The 15,965-nt window shown below is 37.7% G+C and overlaps 1 protein-coding gene across 3 annotated transcripts in view; it reads right to left on the bottom strand.

Annotated features, from left to right (window-relative positions):
- Positions 1-15,965, bottom strand: part of STEAP2 (STEAP2 metalloreductase) — a 31,924-nt gene that overhangs the window by 9,359 nt on the left and 6,600 nt on the right. For 2 of the 3 annotated variants that reach the window (XM_060415054.1, XM_004007966.5), the window contains exons 2-4: positions 6,358-6,882; positions 3,374-3,901; positions 100-264 (exon numbers count right to left, since the gene is read on the bottom strand). In XM_060415054.1, coding sequence (XP_060271037.1) covers positions 100-264; positions 3,374-3,901; positions 6,358-6,849 — 1,185 coding nt within the window. In that variant the 5' untranslated portion in view covers positions 6,850-6,882. The remainder of the gene's footprint in view (positions 1-99; positions 265-3,373; positions 3,902-6,357; positions 6,883-15,965) is intronic. The other variant, XM_060415055.1, reaches the window with a different exon arrangement.

Genomic DNA, 15,965 nt, shown 5'->3' with positions numbered 1-15,965 from the left:
AGGCATTCTTTCATAAGGAACATATTTAAAATTTAATTGTACTTAATTGTAGTTAAAATTCTGTACCACCCATCCCCTCACCAAACAAACACCATGTACCTGAATGAAACTGAATTCCCTCCAGTTTAAAGCATTGCTCACTGAAGGGATAGAGGTGACTGCCAGGAGGGAAAGTAAGCCAAGGCTCATTATGCCAAAGGAAATATACATTTCAATTCTCCAGACTTCTTCCTCGTTCCAAGAGTTTTCAATATTTGCATGAACCTAACAAGAAAGCAAATGTGAATTTCCTTTGTTTGGTAGAACATTAACTGATTCAGCACAGAGTTCACTCTTGGCCTAAGAATGTGTCATATACAGACATATTTAAGTTGCACTAATTCAATTTAATGAACTGTTATGGAGAACCTATTACTGGATGGTATTTGTTCCAGGTGTGTGGGAAAGAGAAGAGAGAGTTAAACAGAAAGAGAACTAAGGTCCTCTCCTTCCTCACCCATATGTGATAAGGGTAGTTGACACATTTGTAATACATTGTGCTGACATGGACTCTGGAGTCCCAACACTGAGATACTGAGTGGTTGGTTCCAGAGGGAGACTAAAGAAGTAGTGGCAGTTTTCCGGTACTTTTAGAAGTTGGTTACAACTTGGTTGAATATTCTGGCCTTAGTTCAATTTAGAATCCAAGCAGGGGATTTCTAAATTTTGTTCCTTCGTTTCTCACAGAATATTTATATATTGATTTACTTCTTCTTACCTTCTTTTCCCCAGTAAGTTGAAATTGCCCTGAGGATAAAGCCTTACGGAGCACAAATATTTATCTACTTGAATGACCTCATTAATATACTTTTCAAATGTCTAGTTGCCTCATGCAGTACTTTTTCAAATGTCTTCCCCTTACATTGATAATGCACATATAATCAAGCCATACTTTAACTCTGAATATGTCAGATTCTGGATAGGAACTACTTTTAGAATTGTCTGTTTACATGCAAACAGTATAATTAAGAGTATAAATCAAGGTTTGGATTCCTTGGGTTGAAGATTTGATCTATTCAAGGAAAACAGGTTCTAACTTAATACCAGCTTTACTTTTTGTCCACTTCCAGGTAACCAAACTGAAGTTTAGTTGAGGTAACCATACCTGAAGTTTAACAAAAAGAGAGAAAAGCTATTTCTTAGCCACTAGTTCACTGAAGTAATCAATACCGACATTCTGAAAGAAGCCACAGAGCTCCTCTGTGGAGAAAAGGTTCTTACTATCTCATTGGGCGTCTATACGACAATACAGAATAGCAGCATAACCCAGTAAACCTGGAGCCTACAACCTGTAGCTCTCTATTAATACCTGTCCTCCCAATTCACCCCTTCATTCCATGAGTATGTTTTTTGAGCGTCTACAATGTGTCAGACACAGTTCCAGGCATTATGCATATATCAGTAAGCAAAATGGACAAAGACTCCTCCTCTTGTGAACTTACATTCTGATGAGAGAAGTCAGAGAACACTAAATAAGGAACACAAAGTGTGTTAGAAGGTGGAAAATACTATTGAACAAAGAGAAGGTACAGCAGGGGAAGGAGGAGAGGCTGGGAGTGCCAGGGTTGAGTCAGAAGCAGGTGGCAGAATGTAAAACAGTGTCCAATGAGAGCCTCGCTGAGGAGATAAGGACTTGATGGGAAAAATTTTCACATTCTGAGGTATGGGAAAGTCGTTCTGGCTCATACATGATTTGGTTTGAACTTTATTAACTAAGAACAGCCTGTCTTATGTACAAATATACATTGTACATCAGCTATACCATTAAAAACAAGAATGCTGCCCACCATCAAGTTTTATAAAGGGTTTAATGGGCCCTTTGGGCCCCAGTTCACAATGGGCCATGAGGAGAATTCAGGAGGAAAACAGACGGATGAGGCTTTCTGGGCTATGAAATATTGGCCCCTAGATAGTTAAGATGCATACCTCTGGGAGAATTTCAATGACCCCAGATTCCTGCATCTTCCAATACATAGAAAAACACTGAAATTATTAACTTGAAATATCTGTTTTTTGTGATTAGCAGTAATCCTTTATCAAGGATGTAAGTTTGACCACACTTATTTCCTAGCTAAAAAGTTCATATACATTCTGGCTCCTTCCCTGCCTCTTCAGAGCAGTCCCCTCAGAGTTACTGAGAGGTTGTTTCCCAGGTTATCGACTTCAGCTTGGTGTGGATAAAATTCTCTTCTAATCTGATTATTGATCATTTATTATTTTTGTCAACAAACTGAAGACTTGAAGGAGGTGAGGAAGCTGGTGGAGTAGATACCAAAGCCTACCATTCATTTAAGTGAAGTGGTTTTTAGAGAAAATGGCTTAAAGAACATCAATCTAGTAATTTTTTTTCAAGTTATTTTAGGTTTTATTGTTGAAACAAGTATAATTGCTGGATGCTACACACTTGGACCATAATGCTTTGTTTCCTTATAAAATGCAAAAGCTCTTACACGTGTGTTTGGTATATTGTGCTCATCTTTCACTGAAAAATGCTACATCAAAGAGCTTCAGTGAAATCCCTGATATTTACTGAATGGAAATTGTTGAGGAAAATCAGAGTCTATGCCATCATCAAGCCAATTCTACGAGGCTCTCTCTGAGATTTTCTTTACAAGTTAAGTGCCAGAGAAGCTTCACCTGAGGAACCAGTACCTTTCTTGCTTGTTGATAACAAAACCCAGCAATCCTGACTTGCTATTCTTTTTCATATTTTCACTAGGCTTAATTTTATTGTATGTGTTTACTAAAGGCTGCCTTATTATTTCACGGAACATGGCCAATTATAAAAGAATTAACTGATGCTGAAAGTAATCACTGCAGTTGTAACAAAAAAGGAAAATAAAACCCAACTCTTCTCTTCACTTCTCTGCTTTTATTCTTCAGAGAAAGGGATGACAGAAGCTTTAACTATAAATTATTCTGAATTAGCCATATAATTCTATGCAAAAACCTTGTTTAAAGAATAATTCTTTCCCCTCCCTAAATATACCAACATTTCTATTACAAAGTATGTAAAGTTTTGGTGGTGGTGATGGTTTGGTGGTTTAGTCGCCAAGTCGTGTCCAACTCTTGCGATCCCATGGACTGTAGCCTGTCAGGCTCCTTTATCCACGGGATTCTCCAGGCAAGAATACTGGAGTGGGTTGCCATTTCCTTCTCCAGGGGATCTTCCTGACCCAGGAACTGAACCCAGGTCTCCTGCATTGCAGGCAGATGATTTACCAACTGAGCTAAAAGTATGTAAAGTTTTACACTATATTAAATCTTAGTTTTTATAAATTATACTAATCAAGTATTTTACTAGCATCAGATAAATATCAAACTTGCTCCATACCTGCTGATAAGCCATGTTGAGAAACAAGTATCTCTCCGATCTTCTCATTGGTAAGCAGAGGCTGTAGGCAACATGGACTGAAGCGAAGAAAAAGCTTAATAATCCAAGCTGTTTTCTACACTGTAACCAGGTCTCCAACCATGGTGGAAATCTCCTATACTTGGTGCCATAGTAAAGCTGATAAGCAGCTGCCAGAAGACCTGCCAGGTAGACCAGGGACAGCAAAGTAATGGCAACTATGGGCAAGGTCTTATTCACAATCTCAATAGGAATCTTGTAAAAGTCACTCTGCTGGTTTCTAGCATAGGGATGAATCACATCTCTGACAAAAGAATAAAGAAAGAAAAATGTGGCCAGGCTTATGGCTACCACCACTGGCCCTCTCCAGAGAGTAAATAGTCGCAGGGGTAAATTTTCAATCTCCCTGGCTGATGATAATGATCCCAAGTCAACGGGAATGAAATTCAATTGACGGGCAAGTTCAATAACCTGTTGTCGAGCTTGAATATTATTGCTGCATATATAAACCTGTGGGAAAAAACCAGAAGACTCATCATTACCATGGTTGCTTATAAAAATGGTAATAATCACATTTAATCCATTTAATCCATTTAATCCATGGAGCATCACATATGATGACCTTGAGTGATACAAAAAACTAACGTGATAAAGCATTTGTTAATTTATTAATCTGTTTATTTATAGGTTAAAATAGTATTGTAAAAAAACAACAAAGTCCTTGCTAGCTTCGATGACATGAAATGAAAATGCAGAAAAATCTAGCATGAACCTGGGACCAAGTCCTCAGGGGAAGGGAAGCAGGAAGAAAAATTTCTAAACCACGTGCTTCTGAACAGATAAAGTAAGTAAGGTCTTCTCTTCAGTAGTCTAGGTGGAATTCAAGCTGCTGGCCGTGCCCCTCCCCCATCCAGCTCCCACACTCCTGCAGATGGGCTTGGGCTGGTTCTCCAGGCTTTGGTGGACGGCTTCGTTCTAGGACTGCAGTGCTTCTGCCAGAGTGATTGCAAGCAATACACTTTATGGCTATTCAGTAAGGGAAAAGATGAGTATGGTGAATGAGCATGAGATGGTTGAATTTGCAATGAAAACTTCTAAATTATGTCATGATGCTATACTATTTATAAAGTTTACCTTCTGGCTTAGAAACCAATTCACCAACACCATGGATAATCTCAGGTATATTACTTCATTGGTCAGAATTATGAAATTCTTTCATCTTTAAATGAGGATAATATATTTGGTGGGGAAAAAATGGCATTATTAGGCTTAGTTAATTTAAATAGTAAAAGTAACTGCCGTTTGATGTGATTGAGATCAGTAGGGGTGGGGGTGGGCTTTCAAGCTACCAAATACTCTTATATATTGTAATACGGTTGAGAAGTCAACAAATATTTGTTGAACATCAAGTTCATGCTGGAGTAGTGTTAGAACCTGGATTAGTGTTAGAAAAAGTTTGCTATAAAATCTCTGAGTGATGTTCAGGGAAAACAAATTCCTAAATATATACCTGAAGATGTTTATACACATGCTCTGGAACAGACCACACTGAAATTCTTGCCTGCTAAACCTAGTTATATAATGGAAATAATGTAGACTTCTTAGGATTATTAATTTTATCTAACATTAGCCATGTAAATGAAAAAGTCTATACTGTTAGAACTTCTACAATGGAACAGTGAAGGTAGAGAAATATATATGAAAGAAATAAGGAAAGGCATTCTCAGTTTATTACAGGTGTGACAATGGTCAATTAAAGTTTTTTATTTAGTTCATTAGGGAAAAACACTAAAAATTATAAAACTTTCTAATTTACCTAAAAGAATAAATCAAACATATGTAAAGGCACAAGATACACATGAAACTCTTTCTGTATTTCACATTGAACAATCTCTTGTTCCATAATTTATTTTGTTGAATATTAAAATTATCACTAATTCGGGCAAAGGATTACATTCAGGTCTATCTCTCATTTACTTGATTTGATCTATCGCTAAACCGTGGTGGATATGCAAAAGAAAAAAAGGCTTCAGAACAGTCTCTAGGAAAGTACATATTCTTTTACTAAACATCTGAATTACTAAACACCAAATTAAACACCTGAAAATGAGTAGTTAATCATGACTCTCTCATGCAGCATGCTGTGCTGTGCTGAGCTTCAGTTACTCAGTCATGTCTGACTCTTTGCGGCCCCAGGGACTATAGCCCGCCAGGCTCCTCTGTCCATGGGGATTCTCCACACAAGAATACTGGAGTGGGTTGCCATGCCGTCCTCCAGGGGATCTTCCCCACCCAGGGATTGAAACCATGTCTTTGGTGTCTCCTGCATTTCCGGCAGATTCTTTACTGCTGAGCCACCAGGGAAGCATGACAGGCAGCACACAGTGCTGTAAATACTTGAATTTATTTTCTAAGACATCTAATCAACTGTCTTTATGGGCAAAAATGATAAAAGTATTTTATCATCTTGCTCCAATATAATGCATAACTACACTTTTGAAAGATTTTTAAGGTGCACTACTCTATGTGTTTACTTATAAAAGCAGAAATGGAACACTGTTTACCAAATAGGCAAACACTGTTTACGTCTTTTTGTTTGCAAAGAAAGGAGGAGGAAGGAAGAAAGGGTGGGAGGAAGAGAGGCAAAGAAAAGAGACATGTTTGAGATTGTTTTAATTTTTGAGGAAGTAAGGAGATGGCCCATTATTCATCTACGAATCTTGTCTTTTTCTTCAATTAGCTGATTATGATAAGAAAGTTCAAGTTATTTTCTCAGATTTTTACATCATTTTGAGGATAGAAATATGTCCTTATAAGGTCAGGACACGAATCTTCAGGAGCTCATACATAGTTTTCAAAATGATAATCATGGGAGAGCATCAGAATTCATTTTTTAGGTATATATTTGTCTACCTATTTAAGTATAAAATACCAGCTAAATAAGAATCAAATGTAAAAATACATACCTGCCGGCTGGCATCCTTAGGTCCTAACTGAAGTGCCCAAGCTGAGATAACATTAAATCCTTTCACAACCAAGGAGTCTGGGAATAATGAAGCCAAATATTCTGCATTGGATTCTGGGTATTGGTTTACCCTCATATTATTGCTCACATCAATCAGGATTTTACCCACAAGCAGATGTCTCAGGTCCCACAGGGAGGTATAATGTTCTCTATGTATAGCAACAAATATTATATTTGTTTTTATTAGAGCATCTTCGTGGTGAGTGACATCTACTACATGAGGAAAAAATTCAGAAGCAAATTTAGGATTTCTGCTTCCTATTACCACATGATAGCCACATCTAATAAGTCGAATGGTCAGGGATTTGGCAAAATCCCCACTTCCGATTACACCCACAGTGACCTTCCTTGCATCTTTGATACCATTTATCCCATTAGGCAAAAAAGTTTCACTAAGACTCTTGGGGCTTCCCATCATGGAGATCGATTCCATGATATGGACTCTTCCAAGATCACCAGGGATATCCTAGGGGAGAGAAAATAAAGCACTCATCAATTACTTATTACCAAACATGAACACACTTTTAGATGTTATAACAACATCCCTGTTTCTAGAGGTAAAACAATCTGGCAAGCTATATAACATCAAACACCACAAGACACAATTTGTAAGCCAGAAATGGATCTTGAAATAGAAAAATGAACTGTCACAAAGTTGATGTGCTAAATTGGAGCTTCTCCAATTTTAATGTGCATTTGAATCATCTGAGAATCTTGTTAAAACGCAGATTCTGATTCAGTAAGTCTGGAGTGAGGCCCAAGATTCTGCATTTCTAATAAGGTGATGCCAATGTTGCTGGTCTGTGGGGCCCCTCTTTGAACAGCAAGGCTCTAGAGCACACAAAAGGAAAGACAGTGAAGTTTTCAGCAAGGGAGAACTTTAAAAAAAATACAGCTGCAACCAGTGTGAAAATTCAGTTTCTCAGCAGACCAGAGGCAGCAAAGTCAGAAATACCACTAGAGGTAAAGAAGGACTGTGACGATTCATCATAGCTCATGAGACAAGAGAAGACAGACAAACAATAGTAAAACCCAAAGAACCATTTATAATCCCAAACTGTCTAGAGTCATTTGGGACTACCTCAGTAGCTAGTAAGTAGCTAGTAAGAGCTTTATTATTAAATAAGAGTAAGCTAAATCAGCTACTAAAAAAAATGAAATCTGGGGTTTACCATTTTCAGAAAAGTAGCCATCAAAATATAATAAAGAATTAATTAAACACTATAGACTTCTATCATCCACCTTATGTCTCATTAACTTATCATCGAGAAAGTTTTCCCGTATAAAGGGGGTTAGTAAGGTGTTTATGGTCTTAAATTACACAATACTTATGAAATCTTTTTCTTCCCTTTTTTTGCATCGGTTGCCTTGAATATAATGAAGTTATTTTTTTCTGGAAAAAATCTGTCAAATTCTTTTCTTAGTGACTAACACCTGCAAAGTTCATATTTGTAGTAACTTGCTCAAGAATACTATTCAAAAAAAATAAATAAAGAAAAAAATCAAGAATACTATTGAGATGGCCATGAATCAGTGTCACTGTTAGGTCTGAATGAAAAACACTCTTCCATTTTATCTGCAATGTTCAATTTCTTTTATAGTAACAGCAGATGTGGATCTCTTCAGAGAACTTAATGGATTTTACAGGAACAGGTGGAATGTTTTTAAAAAACATGTTTTTCTGGTTTTTAGTAACTGGAATTTGAAATTACTGAAGCCAGGAAAATTCAACTTTTTATCCTAGAAATAGAACATGTTCAATGACTCCAAATATATCAGTGAATTAATCTTTAGAAAGATAATAATACTACCTGATACTCATATAGCCTACACTGTGTGCCAGCTCTGTGCTTTACAGATTAACTGACTGCATCCTCACAACTACCCTATGAGATAGGTACTAATACTGTCATGCCAATTTTGCAGACGAAAAAACTGATACATGCAGAAAATAACTTGTACAAGGTCACAAAAGAGGAACTAGAGAAACCAGGATTAGAACCCAGGCAATCTAGCAAGGTATGTATCATTTGGGTGCCTGTAAGGAATTAAAGAAAGATATGGGGGTAGTGGCAAGGTGGAAGAGAGATGGTGGTGTTCATATTAGTATATTCTCCTTCTTCAGCCATGTCATTGCTCCTTAGCATTACTCCTAGTAATTGCTCCATGTCATTGCTCCTAGTCATCTCAGTGTCTAACTTGGGTCCTGGGAAAGGGGAAAACTCACTCTTTTTTAGTCTATTACATGTTTCATTTCACACTTTTCAAGTTATAAGGGGTAATAATTATTTGCTTTCCCTTGGGGTGATCCCACACACCCTGAAAAGTGGGGGTGAAGCGGGTGTCAGAGGCACTAAGGTGGTACAAAACTGTCAGCATCCTCCGAGAGATATTCCTGGTATTTAGAGAATCAGGAGCAGTTAAAGAAACCAGAAGTAATTAAATCAATGCTCATTTCATTAAACAATTCAAGGTGAACTGACTGACTTACCCCTAGTCATATATATTATCTAAGGATAACGAGAGTTACTAGATTCTCACACAGGAAACCAAGTTTCCTATATCCCAGTCTCAAGTTCTTCTGAGTAGAGATTGTAGCATCCCCCAAAATGTAAGAATTGCAAGATCTTTAAATCCAAGAATCATGATGATTAAGACCTTTTCAAATGAAAGCAAAAATAAAAACAGTATCGCTGATCTGCTTATTTTACAAAGTAAGTTCAAATCCCTTCTGTAAATCAGAATGTGAACAAGTAAAAATACATTAGGGCCTAATAATGTCATCTCTGGGTACCTCATAATACCATGTATCTTATACATATTAATAGATGACTCTGTCCTAACATGTCTGGGCCTTATTCATATTGTATTTCTAATGGCAAGTTTTAACTGAACCCTTTAATAGTATGACTGTGCCTATAAATAGAAGTTGGTCTAATAAATGAGACTCTTCTCATCAAGGTTTTAAGTAATGTAAAAGCATTCACGAGGAAAAAAAAAACAACTTTTAATGGATTTGAGAGATGGATTATTTGTATACTGCTGAAAGCATATGATGATGGCACATACTATTTCGTACTTTGCAATATTTTCACATATATTACCTTATTTAATTCTCAGGTGGCTGTGAAGTACATAGTATGCCCATCTTGAAGATGGGGAAACAGAGGCTTAGAGAACTTTGGCAATTTATCAAAGACAGTGCACTTTGTAGTTAACACAACTCAGCTTCACATATAAGTCTTTTGACCTCTGCTAATTCTAACACTGCAGTGCAAACATTGTATGGGATATCTTAAAACTATCAAGATCACCAAAAGTCACCCATTAGTTTTATTCTCCAAAAGAAATACTAACTCTAAATAAAGTATGAATCATAGCTCAGATAGTTTTAGGTAAACCCAAAGCTATAAAATGGGCAAACTCTGGGAGATAGTAAGGGACAGGGAGACCTGGTGTGCTGTAGTCCATGGGGTTGCAAAGAGTTGGACATGACTTAGAACTAACTGAACAACAATGACAAAGCTATATAGTTTGGATTTATAGCTATTAATCAATCATCAGTAAATCCAAATTTTAGATCAAAACCAGCCAAAGACATAACTTTATTAATACTATGAAAAAAAAACCATGATTGATTGCTGGGTAATTCTTGGAGAACCCCCAGGTAGCAACCCATTTTCTGTGGGGGCACTGCAAATACTGTGAAGGTATATCCTGCTTCTAGAGGGGAGGAAAAAAGAGCCAAGAAATATGTGTGGGTCCTGTGGAACTCACCTGTACACAGACCTAAAAAGCACCTCCTCTCCACAAACTATGGGTGCTGAGACACTGGAGTAAAAATCTCATGAATCTCCTTTCAATTCTGTAAGCCATCATTTTGGATCACTTAGTTAACAGCTGAGCTGAAGTTTACAATTGTGATGTTCATAAAAAATGGGGTTATAAGGGACTTTCCTTGGTCCAGTGGCTCAGACTCAGCTTCCAATGTAGGGGCCCTGCGTTCGATCCCTGGTCAGGGAACTAGATCCCACATGCCACAACTAAGATCCTGTGCAGCGAAATAAATAAATATTTTTTAATGGGGTTATAAGAAGTGAATAATGTCAACAGCTGAAAAAGGTTTACCTATTTACAAAGTAAGAGTCATAAATACCTTACATTGTACATTTCCACTGATAAGGAGTGATGCAACTATAATCTAAAGGGAGATCTGGTTTTCCATGGTCCAGCATGAATTTATTCAGGCCACTGTGAACTTTGCACAGAAGATATAAAGAAGAGAAGCACAGCGCTTACACTTAAGTTTACATTCCATTTAAGAAAAGACAAGATATACTTGAATTAAAAAGCAAGAGAAAGAAAAAAAAATTCATATCAGCATATAATTAAGAATTAGATAGTATGATCAGAGCATAGTTATTCTAGAAAATCAGGGAGAGAAAAGTATCATATGGTGTCTCCTTACCTCAAATCATTCTATATATATGAATTGTACTTGCAAAATAATCTCAAAATTACACAGAATGTTTCAAGGGAGGTACACTACAGGTTCATTCTAGCTTAAAACATCAAGGACCCAAAATGAAATTTGGCTTTCTGTGACCTTACTTTCAAAGTACTAGGGCACTGGCTCCCAAATATGAAGCTATCACTGGTCAACAGCAATTAAAAAGTATATGGATACAGTAGGGAGTTTTTCATAAAATTATTCAATTTGCCAAATTGTCTTTTCCTCTGAAAGTATATCTGAACTAACTTGAGGGATCAAAATGTCTGTTTTTTATAAAAGGATAGTGATAGAAGTTGTTTGAGTTGGCAGTCCTATATAGATCCTCTCCCCTCCTTTTTATTTTACTGGACAAGTTCTCGGCTGCTGGAGATGTCTGCTTAATCCTCAGATGATATATCAAATATCCCCATCTAATTTTACAAAACTAGAGATTTTACTATCATGATCTTTGGGTTGCAAAAAGATAACCTCTACAGTCTCTCAGTATTTAAATAAACATAAAACCCAACTGTTTATGGGCTTCCCTTGTGGTTCAGCTGGTAAAGAATCCACCTGCAATGTGGGAGACCTGGCTTTGATCCCTGGGTTGGGAAGATCACCTGGAGAAGGGAAAGGTTACCCACTCCAGTATTCTGGCCTGGAGAATTCCATGGACTGTAGTCCATGGGGTCGCAAAGAGTGGGACACGACTGAGCGATTTTCACTTTCATTTTCACCTGTTTAAAACAATAAAGAATTTCTTTGAGGGAAGAGGTGGGGTCTTTCTTTTTTTAGACTTTCATTTTTTGGAAGAAATTTGTAAGTCCTTTAGACAAGCCCAGAAGCAAAGCTACAATTCTGCTTGAAAAATCAGAATGTGATTTCTTAACACAGCAGTTGTCCAAGTATGGTCCCTGAACCAGCAGTATCAGCAGTACTGGGAACTGGTTAGAAATGTGAATTTTTAGGCACTATCCCAGACCTCCTAAATCAGAAACCCTGGGGGTGGAGCCCAGCAATCTGTTATAAAAAGTCCTCAGGTGGTTCTGATGCACATTAAAGTTTGAGAATAACTGCCCTAATGTAATGCAGTCCAACCACTGTTCACCATTTGAATATTTAAATCCACTTAAGTCAGATTATTAAATTCTTTCAGCTGAAACTCTTGGATAATTTATATGCATCCTCATTTAAAAATCATTCTCTCAAATTATGAAACAGTAATTTTATTAAAACTATGCAGATTTATTCTTTGAAATTCTGTTTATAAACTATGGTAATTACAAATGATTCATTAATATTTCATACTTGGATCTGAGTGTCTTTTTGTGTTCATATTTTCTAGAACCAACTGAAGAATTTTCAGAAAAGAAATATAATAGCATTATAAAAGCCTTCCAGACTTTTCAAATAACCTGAATTTTAATGAGATATGCAAAATTACAAGTAACTCCCAAAATATTTCCTAGGCTCAGTATATATTCAATATATACCTTTATATGGGTATAATTTTATGATATTTTTAGGTCCTAAATCACCAAAACAAAACTTTATATGTTTATTATGTTGAAATTACTAGGGAAAGAAAGCAATCTAATTCATGGCAAGAAGATTTTAAGCAAAAAAGCTTTCTGGTTAAATTTAGGTTAGTCTAGAAATTCAATTTTTAAAATATATTGCCTGACCACTCCAGTTGATAAAAATATTTTAGGATCTTCGATAAATTAAAGTAACAACATCCTTCTAAGACCTCCCCACTCACCCACTTTTCCTCTATGTTTAGGCCACAGAAGATGCTATACACATCCTTCCATCCACCTTATAAGGAAGCCTGTTACATCAAGCACAGTCAGGGGTCTTGTGCATACCTGGACTCTCATAGCAATGCAAACTGAATGACAAGGGGGTATGTCATATTCCCAAATGAAGCTGGGAATAGCAGGTTATATCATGGCTGATATAATATCCCCATTTTATAACGTGTTGCAGATTATACTTTGAGATAAGGACACCTATGTTCGGTGGTGGTGGTTTTGTCACTAAGTCGTTTTCAACTCTTGTGACCCCATGGGCTGTAGCCTGCCAAGCTCCTCTATTCATGGGATTTTCCAGGCAAGAATAGTGGAGTGGGTTGCCATTTCCTTCTCCAGGGGATCTTTCCACTCAGAGATTGAACCTGGGTCTCCTGAATTACAGGCAGATTCCTTACTGACTGAGCCACCAGAGAAGCCCACACCTATCTTTCAGTTCAGTTCAATTGCTCAGTCATGTCCGACTCTTTGCGACCCCATGAATTGCAGCACGCCGGGCCTGCCTGTCCATCACCAACTCCCGGAGTTCACACCTATCTTTACTGGCTAGCAAATACAAGTTTTCCTGTGTTGTAGCAACTTACAAATAAATAATCTTCTATGAAAGGTCTAGCACTCTAGCCTCTACACAAACCCGTTTCCCCTTTCAATGCCATACCATAAACAGATTAGAAAAGGCACCAGTGTCCACTGGGTGCTGTCAACTGTAGGGATCTCTGATGACTGACATCAATTTATTTATTTTGGAATCAATTTAGAAATCTGTCCACAGCCAAAGGTCATAAGGATACCATCCACCCCCAACCATTCCCCCATCCAGTGTCTTATTGAGCCTGACCCACCAGGCATTCAGCTAGGTATTAACACTTCAGTGACACCAAACAAGTACTAGCTTCTTGGTCTTCTAAACAATACGATGAAATTATAAATATTGAAGCATATATAGCAACTAAAAAAAGCTTTATGGAGGTGTAATTTACATATCATGAAATCTATCCATTTAAAATGTATAAATTAATAATTTTCAGTATATTTACAGTTATGTAACCATCACAACAATCCAGTTTTAGAACATTCCCACCAGCGATAACTGTTATTACTCAAATTTTGATAAAAACTTGCTGAGAGCATATGCCTCTTTTTTGTTTTTTAAACTAGTATATGCTTCTTTAAAAAAAAAAAATCCTTCTTCCTGCAATCCTTCTTCCTAAACATCCCACTGGCTTTCACACAGCAGATTGTGGCCTGTCTTTTGCTGATTCTGCTCGGTACTATGGGTATAATAGAGGCATCTATTACTTGGCTTAAGTGGAGAGGCAAAATCTCAGTCTCAGAGCTGCCTCTTTCCACAATGGAGAAAAACCTTCTAAAGCTGTGGTTCTCAACTCCAGCTTCACCCTCCAGTGACCTGAGGAGCTTTATCACATAGTGATACCCAGTCACCACCACCCCTGAACCCCAGATTTTTATTTAATTAGTCTAAGGTTCAGCCTGAATTTTTTAAGAGATTTTTTTCATCAGGATTTTAGATGATATCCTTAGGTGCTTTAATTCGCAGCGAAGATTGACAACAACTATACCAAAAAAGGCAGGATTCAACCACATACTCATTTGGGAATTTGGAGATAACAGATATGGCTTTTTGATGCTCAGTTACATTTCTTTTCACATTGTTTTTTTGTAATAATGAAAAATAATCCTAGCAAGAGACTAACAGCAGCCCCTGGATGCTGGAAACTGGAGAATGCAGCCCTTTCCCTTGCAGGCTCTGAGCTGTCTCAGAAGGTCCACTCACTATTTTGCAATTTCCTCTCTTCATTTTTTGGAAAGGACAGTGCCATTCCTTAAAATGTGTCATCCCACCGCACAGCATACTTTGTTCCTGTTATTTCATAACATTCAAATTTCAGAGTGTTCCAGTAAGAGTGTCCCTTCTGTCTGACTAGGGGCTTCTCTCCGCAATTCTTCAGGCATCATAGGTTCCATTGACCTGAGCAGACAAGGGTTTCCAGGTGGACCGACTATCAAGCTTTAATGTGGGTAGGATCACTTGAGGATCTTGCTACAATCCACATTCTGATTCTCTAGGTCTGGAGGAGGCTTGAGAGCCTGCCTTTCTCCCAAGCCCCCAGGTGATACACATAGCCCTAGAGTTTCATGGCCCAGACTTGGACTAGAATGGCCCTAGAGTTTCTCTACCTTTTCTTGTGATCTTAACAGGTGATACAGACTAAATAAATGAGAAAACTATGGCATTTATAGAAAGTTTTGTTTATGTGGTATCAAGGAGAAAGAATACGCCTAGGCTTCTGAAATCATCTTGTTATTATGAATTTCAGTTTCCTTTGTTAAAAAAGTTGTACTTGACTCTGTGCAGTCCTTTTCGATCTAAAATTCTTTAGTTTCTAAGACTCAGTTCAGTTCAGTTCAGTCACTTAGTCATGTCTGACTCTTTACGACCCCATGAATTGCAGCACACCAGGCCTCCCTGTCCATCACCAACTCCCAGAGTTCACTCAAACTCACGTCCATCGAATCAATGATGCCATCCAGCCATATCATCCTCTGTTGTCCCCTTCTCCTCCTGCCCCCAATCTCTCCCCACATCAGAGTCTTTTCCAATGAGTCAACTCTTCACATGAGGTGGCCAAAGTATTGGAGTTTCAGCTTTAGATCAACACCCAGGGTTGATCTCCTTTAGAATGGACTGGTTGGATCTCCTTGCAGTCCAAGGGACTCTCAAGAGTCTTCTCCAACACCATAGTTCAAATGCATCAATTCTTCGGCGCTCAGCTATCTTCACAGTCCAACTCTCACATCCATACATAACCACTGGATAACCATAGCCTTGACTAGACAGACCTTTGCTGGCAAGTCATGTCTCTACTTTTGAATATGCTATCTAGGTTACTCATAACTTTACTTCCAAGGAGTAAGCGTCTTTTAATTTCATGGCTGCAATCACCATTGGCAGTGATTTTGGAGCCCTCAAAAATAAAGTCTGACACTTTTTCCACTGTTTCCCATCTATTTCCCATGAAATGATGGGACCAGATGCCATGATCTTCGTTTTTTGAATGTTGAGCTCTAAGCCAACTTTTTCACTCTCCTCTTTCACTTTCATCAAGAGGCTTTTTAGTTCCTCTTCACTTTCTGCCATAAGGGTGGTGTCACCTGCATATCTGAGGTTATTGATATTTCTCCTAGCAATCTTGATTCCAGCTTGTGCTTCTTCCAGCCCAGCAT

This window comes from Ovis aries, chromosome 4 (assembly GCF_016772045.2).
Source record: "Ovis aries strain OAR_USU_Benz2616 breed Rambouillet chromosome 4, ARS-UI_Ramb_v3.0, whole genome shotgun sequence".
Taxonomy (NCBI): Eukaryota; Metazoa; Chordata; class Mammalia; order Artiodactyla; family Bovidae; genus Ovis; species Ovis aries.
This window is presented reverse-complemented; position numbering and strand designations above follow the sequence as displayed.